This window comes from Hibiscus syriacus, unplaced genomic scaffold, assembly GCF_006381635.1.
Source record: "Hibiscus syriacus cultivar Baekdansim isolate YM2019G1 unplaced genomic scaffold, ASM638163v2 tig00110647_pilon, whole genome shotgun sequence".
Classification (NCBI taxonomy): Eukaryota; Viridiplantae; Streptophyta; class Magnoliopsida; order Malvales; family Malvaceae; genus Hibiscus; species Hibiscus syriacus.
Genome location: NW_024062811.1, coordinates 1,645,104 through 1,660,837, shown reverse-complemented (window position 1 = coordinate 1,660,837; position 15,734 = coordinate 1,645,104). Strand labels below are relative to the sequence as shown.

The window sequence follows — 15,734 nt, the reverse complement described above, 5'->3', positions numbered from 1 at the left end:
AAGATACGTTCATTTTAGTGAAGATAACGCATGCAAAAATTCCTATACGAGATTAATACGTGATTTTGTAAATATTACGAATTTTCAATATTTATATTGATTTTTTGTAATATAATTTTTTTGGATAAGTTGAATTTTATTTATCCAAGTAAAAGTCCATCAAACAACACTCATCCCAAAACAGGGAGTATAAACACCAATATACAACAAAACAAAGTTAGTCTATACTCGAAGAAGTACAAAGTCTAGAATTTACATAATCAAGTCTATTAATATTTTTGTCTTTAAGTTTGATCCGCACATGCTCCTTAATAGACTTGAGAAGATGATCGGCTGGTCTTGTTCCTCTGTTGAAGATTCTTCTGTTTCGTTCTTCCCATATGAAGTAAATAAAGGCCGTCCAAGCAATCCTCAATATGATGGAAAGCAAAGAATTTCCCTTCCATTTATGTGCAGCCCACTCAATTTGAGATTCCCAATTCCTGTGAGTATTTTTTATGCTTGAAAGCATCATAATAGAGTTCCAAAGAGAAGAAGCATAAGAACAGTAAAAAAAAGATGATTTCGGGATTCATTTATCTCATTACACAGAACACATATTATGTCAGAAGTAATGCCCATCCTAAAGAGTCTGTCACGAGTTGGAAGACGATCCAGAATAGCCATCCAAGTGATCATGCTGAATTTAGGAATATGATGAGGAAACCAAATCACTTTGTGCCAGTAAACCTTTTCTCTTGGAACTCTGATATCTTCCCAGATGTCTTTAGTAATCGAGATTCCAACAGCAATCGTTGAGGTAGTATCATTCCTGAGTTTTAAAAGTTTTCTGATGGTCCAACTATAGGAAGTGGTAGCACTTATGTCACTTATAGCATTATTTTTAAAAACATAGCAGTAAATCCAAGCTACCCATAAAGATCCCTGTCCAGCCAAAATTTTTCTGATAAGTTGAATCATACAGGCTTTATTCCAAGAGCGAATGTCCTTCAAGCCGAGTCCTCCTTCAGATTTGGGGCAACAAATTTGATCCCAGCTAATCCTAGCACCTTTGGCAGTAGTATCATTACCTTTCCAAAGGAATCTAGAGCAAAGCTGTTCAAGTCTATTGATAACTTTCTGAGGAAAGATAAATTGTCTATTCCAGAAGTTAATAACACTATGTAAAACAGTTTTAATAAGCTCTAGACGCCCAGCATAACTTAAATTTTTTCCAGACCATTGATGAAGTCTTTGTTTAATATTATCAAAGAGAGGATGACAGTCTTTTTCAGTTATTTTCCTAGTGACCAGTGGAACACCAAGATACCTTACCGGAAGAAAGCCTTGTTTGAAACCAGTGGCGGATTTAATGGAATCAAGAATTCTGCTCGAAATACCAGCAGCAAAAAATTCAGTTTTTCTAACATTTAAGTTCAGACCAGATAGAACATAGAAATGATTGAGGACACTGATAACCCCCATAATAGAATCAAGGTTTCCTTTACAAAAGATTAAGAGGTCGTCAGCGAAAGCTAAATGAGTGATACCCAATTTTTTGCACTTAGGGTGATATCCATAAATACCTCTGGCAGCAGCAAAGTTGAGAAAATTAGAAAGCATATTCATAGCAATCACAAAAACGTGTTGGTGATAGGGGATCACCTTGTCTAATACCTCTCTGTCCTTTAAAGTACCCTATGAGGCTACCATTGAAGGCTATGGAGTATCTAGCTTCTTTGAATCATGTTTCAATTCAACCTATGAAAAATATAAGGTAACCCTATGGCTTTAAGAATAGAGGAAATGAAATCCCAATTGAGGGAGTCAAAGGCTTTTTGTAGGTCAATTTTGAGAGCACATCGAGGAGCATCGAGGAGAAATATTTTTCCTTCCATAACCTTTTACCAATTCTTGAGCAAGAAGAGTGTTATCAATAATGGATCTACCTCTCACAAAAGCAGTTTGGTTGAGTGAAACAAGGTCAGGCAGCAGCTCATTCATTCTTTTAACAAGAATTTTTGAAATAGTTTTGTACACAACCGAGCAGCAAGATATAGGTCTGTAATCCTTCACTTTGCTAGGGTTTTGGATTTTAGGAATCAGGGCAATAATGGTGGAATTAAAAGCAGGAATGATAGCAGTTTCTTTAAAGAAAAATTTAACAGCATTAACAAAATCTTCCCCTACCACAGACCAAGAATGTTTAAAAAACAAAGGAGTGAACCCATCAGGTCCAGGAGCTTTATCATTCCCTTGATTAAATAAAGCCTCTTTGATCTCTTCAGAAGTAACACAGTTTTAACCAAATCAGTAGCAACCTCATTAGGAACATGGAACTGAAGTAAATTTCTCAAGAAAGAAGGATCAGGAGGAATAACCGTAGGATCAATTTTACCAAGTTGATAATTGAAGGAGTCAAGAATTTCATTTGCCATATCATCATAAGACTCTAATCTTCTCCCCTCATTGTTAATAAGAACCCTTATTGTGTCTCTTTTATGTTTAGAGGCAATGGCAGTATGAAAAAGTTTGGTACATTTGTCTCCATCCTTAACCCATTGCACTTTAGCTTTTTGTTTGAGGAACATATATTCCATGTCCTCTAAATCATTAAGATCCTTTTGGATTCTCAATTCTTCATCAAAAGAATTGTTATCATTAAGAGTAGAAATTTGAATTTGCTCCAGCTCACTCCTCTTAAGTCTAACCTTAGCAGAGATGTCATTATAATTATCCTTGTTGAGTTTTTTCAAATTAGGCTTTAGGCGTTTAAGCTTAATAAACAATCTTTGCATAGGGTTTCCTTGGGTAAGTTGTTGCCAAGATTTAGTGATTTGTTCAAGAAAGTTAGGATGTTTAGTCCAGAAGTTGAAGAATTTAAAAGGCTTAGGCCTAGTGGTTTGAGTTTCTTTATTGATCCAAGCCAGAGCCATACAGTGGTCCGAAGGGCCAGGAGCAATAAATTCAACAAAAGAATTTTTAAAAGAAGAAGCCCAGGGAGGATTAATCATCACTCTATCAAGGTTGGGTTAAAATATTATTTTTAATTATTATTATTTTATTAGGGATTAGAGTTAAGACATGTTTAGTTTATTATTATTTTATTAATTAGTTATTTAGGACCTTTAGAACTCAGCCCCTATATAAAGGAGGCTTCATTCAACTTTGTAAACAGATTTCTTTGATTAATAATACAACGAGAGTTCGTTTTTGCAAGTGTTGATTGCCTTGTGCCTTCGAAGCTTCTTCTCCGAGAGTTGTTTCAAGTTCTTGTGATGGAGATTAATCTTGACACTCCAATTTGCCTTTTCATCACGACTAGGAGGGTTGGTTAGAGCCATATTATCGTGTTTGCCTTTTCATTGCGATTAGGAGGGCTTGATAGGACATTATCCATCGATTTTCCACATATCCATCCACACCATCAATCATCTTTACCGTTCACCTTCATAAGGGAGATCTTTTGATTTCTTGATTATCTTACTTTATTTTCAATTTCTTTATCTTTTGTTTATCTTGTTTTAATCTTGTTTCTTACCTTGTTTCCAGCACCTAAAAGAAACCCTTAGAACCCTACTTGCTGTCGCCACCTTCCCCTATTCATATCCCATTGTTCTTCATCGAGTCTAGAGCTTTCTAGGTTTGATTCTTCAACAAGAGCAACGTTCTTTAACCCGCCACCGCTTCCCTATCAATTGGTATCAGATTTGGGCCGATTCTTGGAAAGAAGGAAGCAATCTTGCTTGTTCTTGCACAAAAAACCGTCAAGGTACCCCAACGGAGTTAGTTCACAAAAAGATTCATCGTTTCAGGTTCCTTTTATTTAATTTTAATTTAGATTCAAATTCTTCTTGTTAGTTTGCTTTTTTTTATAAAAAAATTAAAAAAAATAAAAAAAAGCCAATTTTTTTTTAAAAATAAAACGAAGGAATTTAGGGCTGATTTTATCCAGATATCATATTCATCCTAATATTAATCTCCAGTCCAAAATTCAACCCAATCAGAGAGTTCATTAGAGTCTTCAAATACATCATTCAAGTTTTATCGGCAGATTCGGTTTAGAATCTTGTCGAATTTATTGAAAATTTTAAAGGAGGAATTTCGTGGTGAAAATTTTCATATTCAAAATTCATATATTTAAGATCATTCACACAACAAATCAGAATTGTTGGAGATCAATAACACCTTCGAACAAAGCAATCAAGAAAAACAGATTGTTTGAGGACTCACCGTTCAACATAGTCTACTAGATACTACTGAAGATATTTGGTTCTGAAATTTTACAGGTGGTTTCTTGACATATCGAAAGACATTCAAGAAGTTTTTCCAAAATTTTTGGACACCGGTAACCTCTCAAAAACGTTGCTCATGTTGATCCAGCGTTTCTAGGTTTCTGGGTTGGTTCATTTTTTCTTTGACTCTTAGTGCTTTAGGTTATTTTATTTTTCCCTTTTATTGTTCTTTTTCATTATCTAACACATTATCTTCCTTGTGTTAGTAGGACTAAAGAGTTTGCATACTTCATCATTCTTTGCATTCTTGTTCTCTTGGAGTCTAACCTTTGTTTGACCTCTTAGAGCTCTTAAGTTTTTCTTATCGCCTTTGCTAGTAATCAAACTCCGATACGAACTGTGGAAGACTACTTGGTAAAGTGAGTTTTAAAGAGTACAAGATCGGCTTACTTGCCTCTCGTTGTGTTACTTTCTTGGAGTGACTTGTGAGGCTTCTTGTTTTGTTGAATTTTTTTTCTTTTATTTTTATTTTACTTTAAAATTTTCTTTTGAGTATTATGATTTCAAGATGGGCGACAATAACAACAAGACACTTACGGCTACCTTAGCTGCACTTTCCCGACTCATTACTCAAGTTGAAAGATTTGATGAAACCGTGAGAGAACGAAAAGAACAACTGGATCTACCAAACCAGAATCCAAGACCAAACAATGCTGAACTTTTGGTACCCAGGCGAGAACAACCACGTTTCCAAGCACCCGAACTCTTTGCAAAACCAAATTTCACGATCCCTTCTTTCAAAGGAGAAACAAGGAAAAATATCGAGAACTTACAAATTCAAGCAATCACTTCTTAGACCGACCTCAAACAAACCATGAGGAAGCAATTCCTACCAACACATTATACACGAGAAGTTAAACTACGACTACACCGACTTCGACAAGGTAGAAGTTCAGTTGAAGACTACTATAAGGAGATGCAGTCCTTACTCAATAGGGCTAACATAACCAAAAAAGAAGAGGTCACCGTGTCAAGATTCGTCATCGGCTTAAACTCGAACATCATTGATCTTCTTGATCTCCATGGGTACGAAAACCTTGAAGATACACTAAAGAAAGCAATGACAACAGAAGCACAAATCCAAAGGAGATTCCAATTCAGAGAACATTACTAAGGAACTTAATTCTATTACCAAGGTAATCCTTCAAATCCTTCCTCATCTTCTACTTCATATTCTCTGAAAAAGCCAAGATATGATAAACCTGACAAGGAGAAAGAACGACCAACAAAGAATGACACACTTACAGCCCTAAAGATCAAATGATAATTTGTGAGAATGTAGGGAAAGAAAAAAAGAAAAAGCTGAGAAAGAGGCAAAAACAAAAGTGGTCACTAGTTACAAAAGCCAAAAGAATAATGACACACGGGAGGTGAGTGAACCTAATTGTGAGAAGAAAAGAGTGACTCAAAATCTATGTGTGAGCACAAAAGAATTGAGAGAGAACCTTCTTTACAAACAACCTTCCATCATTGTTCACTTTAGGGAATCAATTGTTTCGATTTCTAACCTTAACAAGGATTTGCCTAGTGTGTTTTTATCTTTGTTATAGGATTTTCGAGAAGTATTAGGTGATCCACCTAATTAATTACCACCGAAAAGAGGAAAATAACACCAAACCAATATAATTCAAGGTTTCATCATACCTCGTCAAACATACAATATCAAAGAAACCAAAGAGTTAGATTTATTACGAAAAGGCTACATTTAGGAAAGCCTTAGTCGTGACGCCATCTTAATTACGAAACATGATTTGAACAACTCCACAGGCTTTATAGTTCGTGCACAGGGAATCCATGTAAATGATGAAAAAGTAAAAGCAACACGAGACTGGTCTATACCATCTTCCATCGCCAAGAGTTGTCGAATAGTGTTAGGTGACCCTCCTGATGGGTTAGCACCTAAAAACCCTAATCACTATGCCATATCAATAAAGAGTCACAATTTACGGGAGTCCAAAGGTAAGTATTTTATTACTCATTTTAATGACATTGTAATGTACTTATTCTCCTTTTACAAGGTAAGGCTCGTGAAGTTGTCATCCATACTAAACACAACTCCTTTAAGTGCGTAACAGACCGAGGTAAGCAAAACACAGTAGACGATACACTACCACGAAGGTATACACTTACCTATCAAACGCATGCTACTATTCCGAGAATTGAACATATCAAAGATGTTGTCGTAACTGGTTTTCTTCCGGGCACGAATATTTCTTGACGGAAAAGCTATGTGAATGAATAAATGGTTTTTATTGAAATGTTTTGGAGTTGCCATCCAACCTTTTGGGTTAGGTAGGTCGAATACCTAAAAATCATCTTTAAAAAGTATTTTTAAGAAAACACTATTTAAAAGATAAACCGGTCTGCATATAACAAAAAATTCATTCTTTTTATTAATAAAAAGGGATTCGTGGTCGGTTATGTTTGGGGAAGGATTATCACCCCCACAACGCCCAAAATTGGTACACGTTGATTATAAATTGTCTCTATTAGTGGAAGTCTAAGAGTTCAAATATAAATTTAATTTACGATCATATTATTTCAGATTCAATCAAATAATTCTAAGAAAAAATATATTAAAATATTAAAGAATATATATATATATATACTTAGGTTTTATAAATAGGGTATTTATTTATTTAAAATTATCAGAAAATGACATCTAGTTACTTTAAGACATCCTATTTCTTTGATATAAAAAAATAAATATTAATAATTTAAATAAAAATGAAGTGAATATATATATATATATATATATATATATATATATATATATTATAAGCATGATATTTATTTATTTTTAAAATACTAGAATAGGACATCTAGTTATTTTAAGACAGTTATTTTCTTAATATTTAAAAATAAATATTATTATTTAATTAATTTGTTAAATTAATAAAATAATATTTACAAATCTTTTATACATATATATATTAATATGAATAACGATAAAATAAAGAATAATAAAATAAAATAAAATTATAATTAAACAATGACCAAAATAAAAGAAATTAAAAATATAAAATTAAAATGTAAAAATAATAAAACTTATAGTCAAAATAAAAATTATATAAAAATCAATGATTAAATCAAAATGTATTAAAATTAAAGGAAATAATTCGAAATATCATAAAATATAAATACTAACAGTATAATTTAACCTTAATTATTAACTGGTGATTAAATTATTAAAATTAAAATGACTAAATAAGCTATTTTACCTTAAATATTATATAAACGGGTAGGGATTAAAATATAATAAAATAAAACTTGTATATAAAATTAAAAATGCACAGAAATTGATTTTAGTGACTAAATTAAAAAGATTACAAATCCAAGGGATCACGGAAATGATTTGCGCATTTACGAAATTACGTAGAAGTTCCTCCCCAAAACGACGTAGTTTTGAGGAGGGTATAAATAGGATTAAAATCCTCAATTCTTCTCATTTCTTCATTTCGCTTCTCTCTCCTCACTTCTCTCTAAATTCCCTCACCAGAGGAAGCTCCGGTCACCGACCGACAACCGGCCAGCCACCACCGGTCACTATTCTGACCACCGCTGGTCACTATTCACGGTGGCTGAAAAATACCAAAACACACCAAATCGAAGATCTCGAAGCCTTAAAGCCTAATCCAGCCTTAGTTTTTCCTAAACACCTCTAAAATTTCCTAGATCTAGGATTTTTTTACCTTCGATGTTTCGGTTTCCGACAACCTTTGAGGACCTCCGATGACAATGCAACTTCCTCGATAAGTTTCTCTCTTCTTTATTCTTTTATTTTTCTATTTGGCTGCTATGAGTTGCTGTTGGTTGTTGTTGGTTTGCTTCCTCTGTATTTTTTGTGTCTTGCCTCCTCTTCTCCTTTTGCAGGTTTGAAGGCTTTTATAAGCCTCGATGGTGGTCTTCATTCAATGGATCTATGGTAAGTCTATGATGGCAACTTACCATAGATCTGTGAAGTGTGTGACCATCCTTGTGCTTTTGGAGTCTTTAGTGCGGCGTTGATGGAGTGGCAGCATTTGATTGAGGAACATGGCAGCGAAGCAGTTGGGTTGGAGTGGTGGTTGAAGGCGGCACATAAAATCACCCTTGGGTTCACCAACCCTAGGGTTTCTGCTGGGTTCAATTTGGGTCGTTGGATCTCTTCAGATCTAACGGTTGATATCTGCTGACGGCTGGAGGCTGAGATGAAACCCTAAGAGTGTTCTGTTAGATTGAATAGGCCTGGACCGGGTTGGGCTTACTGTATTTGGGTCGAGTTTGTAAACGATCCTCCAGATCTTGTAACTGGGCATGTAATAATATTTGTAATTATTATTTAATAATAAAATAATAATAATAATAAGGATAATGGGGCAAAAACTTAGTGTCTACAACTGCCTCTCTTTGCTCATTCTTGTGTTAACAAGAATAGAGCAAAGATGAAAAGATAATAAGTTTTTGTCCAATTGACTTCTCTTGATTAAGATGAAAATGTTAAACAAGTTCTTCTTATTATGAAATTCTTCATCTTCTTCGGATGAGTTCTTCTTATTACGAACTCCTTCTGGAAATGTTGATGTTGCTCTATCTCCTTCTGCGATAGAGTCGAGCAAAAGGTTGAATAAGTTCTTCAGATTATGAACTTATTCTTCCTCTTCAGATAAGTTCTTCTTATTACGAACTATTTGTAACATCCTCAATACCAGGTTAGTGACCAAATTGTAAAGTTTTAGAAATTGGTGATTAAAGTAGGATAATTGAATAGTTTAATGATTTATTGGAAATATGATGAAGGTTATTTAGTAATTATTGAATGAATTAAAGGGTAAAATGGTCAATTGACAAGTAAGATTTTTATATTCATTTTATAAGATAAGGAACCACGTGGGAAATGAGAGAATTATCCAGAGTTTTCTTTCTTCTTTCTCCTCCTCCCGTATCTACAAGCTCAAAGGTGAGTTTCTTTGTTTATGGATTAATTGTTGATTTTAAGGTTGAGTTTTAATTATTAGATGATAACTAAGCTTAAGGAAAGCTTAAGTTATCTTAAAATCAAAGTATGAGGGTGTTATGAGGGATTAAAGATTTGAGGTTCTTGGGTGAAATCTTGAAATAGAATTCATAACTAGAGTTGGAAGTTAAATTTGACTTGTCAAGGGTCTAATTAAGAAGTTAGAAGCCATAGAATTGGAATTAAAACATATTGTAAAGTTGGTTTAATTCTTGAGTTACATATGAGGAATAAAATTTTGAAGTTAAAGATGGTTTATATGGATATAAATTGGTTTAAGCATGTGTATATGAGTTGAGAACATGAAAGGGGATGAAAGATGAAGCATTTGAGTTAATTTGAGTGGATTTTCGGGCTTAAAAATGAATTCTGGGCTATGTGCATCGCTGTACATTCAATGTGCACCGATGCATCAAGGGTAAATTTCCAGAAATATGTTATGAGATGTGAATTTATATGATATGGGTTATATGGGAACAAAATATGTAACTATATGTGAACCTTATGAGCTGTATGAATATATGAAATAAGTTATAAGGGCACGAATCATGAATAATAGTAAATGTTGTATGTGATAACCATAGAAAGAAAATAAGTTAAGTGATCATGAACATAAAATATATGTTTAGATGAAGATATAATAGCAAAACATAAATTACATGAGTCAAGTTTATGGAAACTATTATAATTTACTTATAGTATTAAATGAAAAGTGAGATAAACTAACTAGCATTGATTTATAGGACAATATGAAAATAGAATATCAATTAGGAGATTTGTACATAAATAATGATAATCATATGAGAGATAAGTTGTATGAGAAATATTGATGTGTTTAGATGAGCTATGATATAGAAATTACATGGTAAAGATCTATGAAGTCATAGGAAAAGGTTATAAGAGTAATGTAAACTTGAATTAAGAGAATATAAGAAATTTGTATATAAATGAATTTATATAAGTGATATATATTAGTATGCTACAATATATGTTATAGGATCTATGTAACCATAAGAGAACAAAATATGAGCTAGGGTTATGAATATAAATGATGATATGATTATGTACAATAAATTAGGAAAGTATGATCTAGGCATTTATATGTTTATAAAAAGATATAAGAACAATATATAAGCTATGAAATAGGAACTGTGGGATTTTAATGCTATATAACATTATCTATGTGATTAAGTACAAATGTGATATCCATATACGACAATGATTTGTGAAAATGTATGAAAATGTGATATGATCCACTAGAGAATAAATCATGTGAATTATATGGAAGTGATTTGTGTGTACATGTCTGATATGTCTTACATGATATGTATGATTCCACAAGAAATGACATGAGCTATGTGATTACATGATTATAAGAGATCAGACATGCGATAAGATATAAGTGTTATGAATGTGTGAATATGAAATGACATAGATAATAATGCCCATGTTATGTGTCATGAGAGCTAGGGGTATAGTTGGCATGCCAAGAGTCGAGGGTCTACGCGGTCCTTCGGGACATATATGTATTATTTGGAACACGTGTGATGTCTTTTGAGACACATTCTTGATCCTTTGTATATGTATATGATTCTTAAGGAATTTTCTACGTGGTCCTTAGGGACATTTTATATGGCACTTTGGTACAATTCTACGCGGCACTTCGGTGCAATTCTACGTGGCACTTAGGTGCATTTATACGAGCTGTGGTGACAACATTTGTGCACAACCTCTATAGACTCACATATCTATAGTTCTCACATGTGTACATGGGCTAATAAAGAAATAACAACAAACATATTACATGTGACTTGTATGCTTTTATGTTATGAATTGTATTATATGATTTATATGATTAAATGTGGATTGTATGATTAAATGAGTAAAATATTGGTTAAAATGCTAGGTATAAGAGAATATGTACGAAGTGAAATAAAAAATAATGATATTGATAATGAAATGAGGCTAATGATGGAAATGATGAGTATATGTGTGTATATATGTTCTTACATGTAATGATATATTGCATATGTGTTATAGGGATTTGTTACATGAATAAGAGTATGAGTTATTGCAGTAATAGTTCATGCATGATTACAAGTTATAGTTTACATTATATATTTAATTGCCTCACTAAGTCATAGACTTAGCGTGTGATTGTTTCACACTTAGGTTATAGAAGTGAGAAGAAAAGTGAAGAAGAGCAAATCAGGTCAGCATCTCCCTTACAAAGATATCAGATCAGAAAATAGATGATTAAATATGTTTGGTTAATTTGAATATAGTTGGCATGTACTAATTGATTGAGTTGAATATGCTCTGATCGATTTTGGTTATTTTGGTTAATTTATGTAAATAAACCGCTTTTATTTTAATGAAAGTTTTAAATTTTCTTTGAATTTTGTCCAGAGTCAAAGTTTGAAAAGACAATGTGACACCTCAGACTCGTATTTGGGTCGGGTACAGGTTGGGGGTGTTATACTCCTTCTGGAAATGTTGATGTTGTTTTATTTCCTTCTACGATAGAATCGATCAAAAGGTTGAATAAGGTTCTTCAGATTATGAACTTCTTCTTCATCTTCAGATGAGTTCTTCAGATTATGAACTTCTGTCTAGAAATGGCTCTGTTGCTCTATCTCATTCTGCGATAGAGTCAAGCAAAAATGTTGAATAAGTTCTTCAGACTATGAACTTCTTCTTCCTCTTCAAATGAGTTCTTCTTATTACGAACTCCTTCTGGAAAAGATGATACTGCTCTATCTCCTTCTGCGATAGAGTCAAGCAAAAAGGTTGAAAACGTTCTTCAGATTATGAACTTCTTCTTCCTCTTCAGATGAGTTCTTCAGATTATGAACTCCTGTCTGGAAATGACTCTGTTGCTCTATCTCCTTCTGCGATAGAGTCAAGAAAAAAGGTTGAATAAGTTCTTCAGACTATGAACGTCTTCTTCATCTTCAGATGAGTTCTTATTACGAACTCTATCTGGAAATGGCTCTGTTTCTCTATCTCCTTCTGCGATAGAGTCAAGAAAAATGTTGAATAAGTTTTTCAGACTATGAACTTCTTCTTCCTCTTCAGAGGAGTTCTTCATATTTTGAACTCTATCAAGATATATTTTAAGAAAAACAATCTCAAGTGAGATAAATCGTTATTTCGAGTGAAACTTTCTCAAGAGAGAAAAAGTTTGTTTTAAGAAAAACAATCTCAAGTGAGATAAATTGCTATTTCAAGTGAAACTTTCTCTAGAGAAAAAAAGTTTGTTTTAAGAAAAACAATCTCAAGTGAGATAAATCTTTGCTAATCTTTGAAATTCAAATCAAGAAACCCCCGAAGGCTTAGTTTCTTAGTTGTCAAGGAACCCCTTTATTAGGATTAACTTCCTTTAACAACTCTTTTGAGATAATTAGGAAACCCCCGAAGGCTTAGTTTCTAAAATCTCATTTGAAAACATCCTGCACTGAAGGTCTTATGGATGTCCCAGAGGACTTACAAATCAAGAAACCCCTGAAATCTTAGCTTCTTAGTTGTCAAGGAACCCTTTGTTAGGCTTAGCTTCCTTTAACAACTCTTTTAAAATAATTAGGAAACCCTTGAAGGCTTAGTTTCTAAAATCTCATTTGAAAACATCATGCACTGAAGGTCTTATGGATGGCCCGTAGGACTTACAAATCAAGAAACCCCTGAAGGCTTAGTTTCTTAGTTGTTAAGGAACCCCTTTATTAGGCTTAGCTTCATTTAACAACTTTTTTTGAGATAATTAATAAACCCCCGAAGGCTTGGTTTCTAAAATGTCATTTGAAAAAATCTTGCACTAAAGGTCTTATGGATGGCCCGTAGGACTTTCAAATCAAGAAACCCCCTGAAGGCTTAGTTTCTTAGTTGTCAAAGAACTCCTTTGTTAGGCTTATCTTCCTTTAATAGCTCTTTTTAGATAATTAATAAACCCCCGAAGGCTTGGTTTCTAAAATCTCATTTGAAAACATCATGCACTGAGGTCTTATAGATGGCCCGTATGACTTAAAAATCAAGAAACTCCCGAAGGCTTAGTTTCTTAGTTGTCAAGGAACCCCTTTATTAGGATTAGCTTCCTATAACAGCTCTTTTGAGATAATTAGTAAACCCCTGAAGTCTTGGTTTCTAAAATCTCATTTGAAAACATCCTGCACTGAAGGTCTTATGGATGGCCTGAAGGACTTACAAATCAAGAAACCCCCGAAGGCTTAGTTTCTTAGTTGTCAAGGAACTAATTTGTTAGGCTTAGCTTCCTTTAATAACTCTTTTGAGATAATTAGGAAACCCCATAAGGCTTAGTTTCTAAAATATCATTTAAAAACATCCTACACTGAAGGTTTTATGGATGGCCTTAAGGACTTACAAATCAAGAAACCCCCGAAGGCTTAGTTTCTTAGTTGTCAAGAAACCTCTTTGTTAGGCTTAGCTTCTTTTAACAACTCTTTTGAGATAATTAGGAAACCCCCGAAGCCTTAGTTTCTAAAATCTCATTTGAAAACATTCTGCACTGAAGGTCTTATGGATGGCCCGAAGGACTTACAAATCAAGAAACCCCCGAAGGCTTAGTTTCTTAGTTGTAAAGGAACCACTTTGTTAGGCTTAGTTTTCTTTAACAACTCTTTTGAGATAATTTGGAAACCCCCGAAGGATTAGTTTCTAAAATCTCATTTGAAAATATCCTGCACTGAAGGTCTTATGGATGGCCCGAAGGACTTACAAATCAAGAAACCCCCGAAGGCTTAGTTTCTTAGTTGTCAAGGAACCTCTTTGTTAGGCTTAGCTTCCTTTAACAACTCTTTTGAGATAATTAGGAATCTCCCGAAGGCTTAGTTTCTAAAATCTCATTTGAAAACATCCTGCACTGAAGGTCTTATGGATGGCCTGAAGGACTTACAAATCAAGAAACCCCCGAAGGCTTAGTTTCTTAGTTGTCAAGGAACCCCTTTGTTAGGATTAGCTTCCTTTAACAACTCTTTTGAGATAATTAGGAAACCCTCGAAGGCTTAGTTTCTAAAATCTCATTTGAAAACATCCTGCGCTGAAGGTTTTATGGACGGCCCGAAGGACTTACAAATCAAGAAACCCCCGAAGGCTTAGTTTTTTAGTTATCAAGGAACCCCTTTGTTAGGCTTAGCTTCCTTTAACAACTCTTTTGAGATAATTAGGAAACCCCTGAAGGCTTGGTTTCTAAAATCTCATTTGAAAACATCCTGCACTTAGGGGTATTCATTCGGTTAATTCAGTGGCCGAACCAACCGAACTACCATTTTCGAATTAACCAAACTTTTTTTTTCTTTAACCGTTAAGCGAACCGAACTTTTTTTTCGAAAATATTAACCGAACCGAATAAATTTCGGTTAATTCGGTTAATTTTCGAATTAACCAAAATTTTTTAGAATTTTAGAATTTAATATTTTTTTAATTAAAAAAACAATTTACAATTAATTTAAATAATATCTAATTAATTTGATTCAAACATTTTGCATTTAGTTTTGATATTATTTTAATTAATTAATATTGATTTGGGTTTTAAATGGATTTTAAATGGATTGGGCCTCTTAATATAATTATATTTAAAGGTTAATTCAGTTAATTCGGTTAATTCAGTTAATTAACCGATTTCGAACCGAATTAACCGTTAACCAAATTCCAAAAAAAATCCTTAACCGTTCCCCGACCGAATTAATTCGGTGGCCGACCGAATTAACCGAACTAATTCGGTTCGGTCGGTTAATTCGGTTAAAACCGAATTTTGAACACCCCTACCTGCACTGAAGGTCTTATGGATGGCCTGTAGGACTTACAAATTTGGGGAATAGTTTACTAAGTAAGAAACTTTGGAAATCGTTTTCTTACTATTCAAGAATTTCATTTTCAGAAAAGATTAAATGAGAAACTTTGGTAATTGTTTTCTTATTTTTTTTAAATAACTTGTTAGTTGGGTAACATGCCCCACTTGAAATAATAATTCTTCTGTGGATTGCGACCATCTATTCTTCAGATGTTTATTTCTCCTAAAATGATTCCTATACTTGAAGTTTGAATTCTACCTTACACTTGTAAGGTATTTTGTTGTCATGAATCTTCTTTGAATATCTGTAAAAACCTCATAATTGAATGCAATCAAATGTATCAATGTAATTCATTTTCTATTATGCAAATGATGTTCTTATGAATGCATAAATGTTGATGCAATCATCATTTGACTTCAAAATGGCTAACTCGGTCTTTTTCCACGTAGTCATTCATTTCCAGGGTTTTACTTCAAATATCAGTATAGCAACTTATGCTGTCAAGCTTGCATTTGTGAAGAACCATCTGATCCACTTGCATCTTTGTGCATTATTTGCTTCATTAAAGTCTCAAAAGAAATGTTTCTTTTATGGAATTCTTGTTGCAGTCATAATTATGACCTTGTTGCCCCATTTTGTCTTTGGTAACACTGGCTTTCT

The 15,734-nt window shown here is 33.5% G+C and overlaps 1 protein-coding gene across 1 annotated transcript; it reads right to left on the bottom strand.

The window, feature by feature from the left end:
- Positions 1–510: 510 nt before the first annotated feature.
- Positions 511–2,993, bottom strand: LOC120137071. The gene is made up of 3 exons (XM_039152929.1): positions 2,207–2,993; positions 1,881–2,165; positions 511–1,481 (listed from the first exon to the last, which is right to left on the bottom strand). The coding sequence occupies exons 1-3, from the start codon at positions 2,991–2,993 to the stop codon at positions 511–513; spliced, it is 2,043 nt and encodes a 680-aa protein (XP_039008860.1).
- Between the last annotated feature and the right edge of the window lie 12,741 nt (positions 2,994–15,734).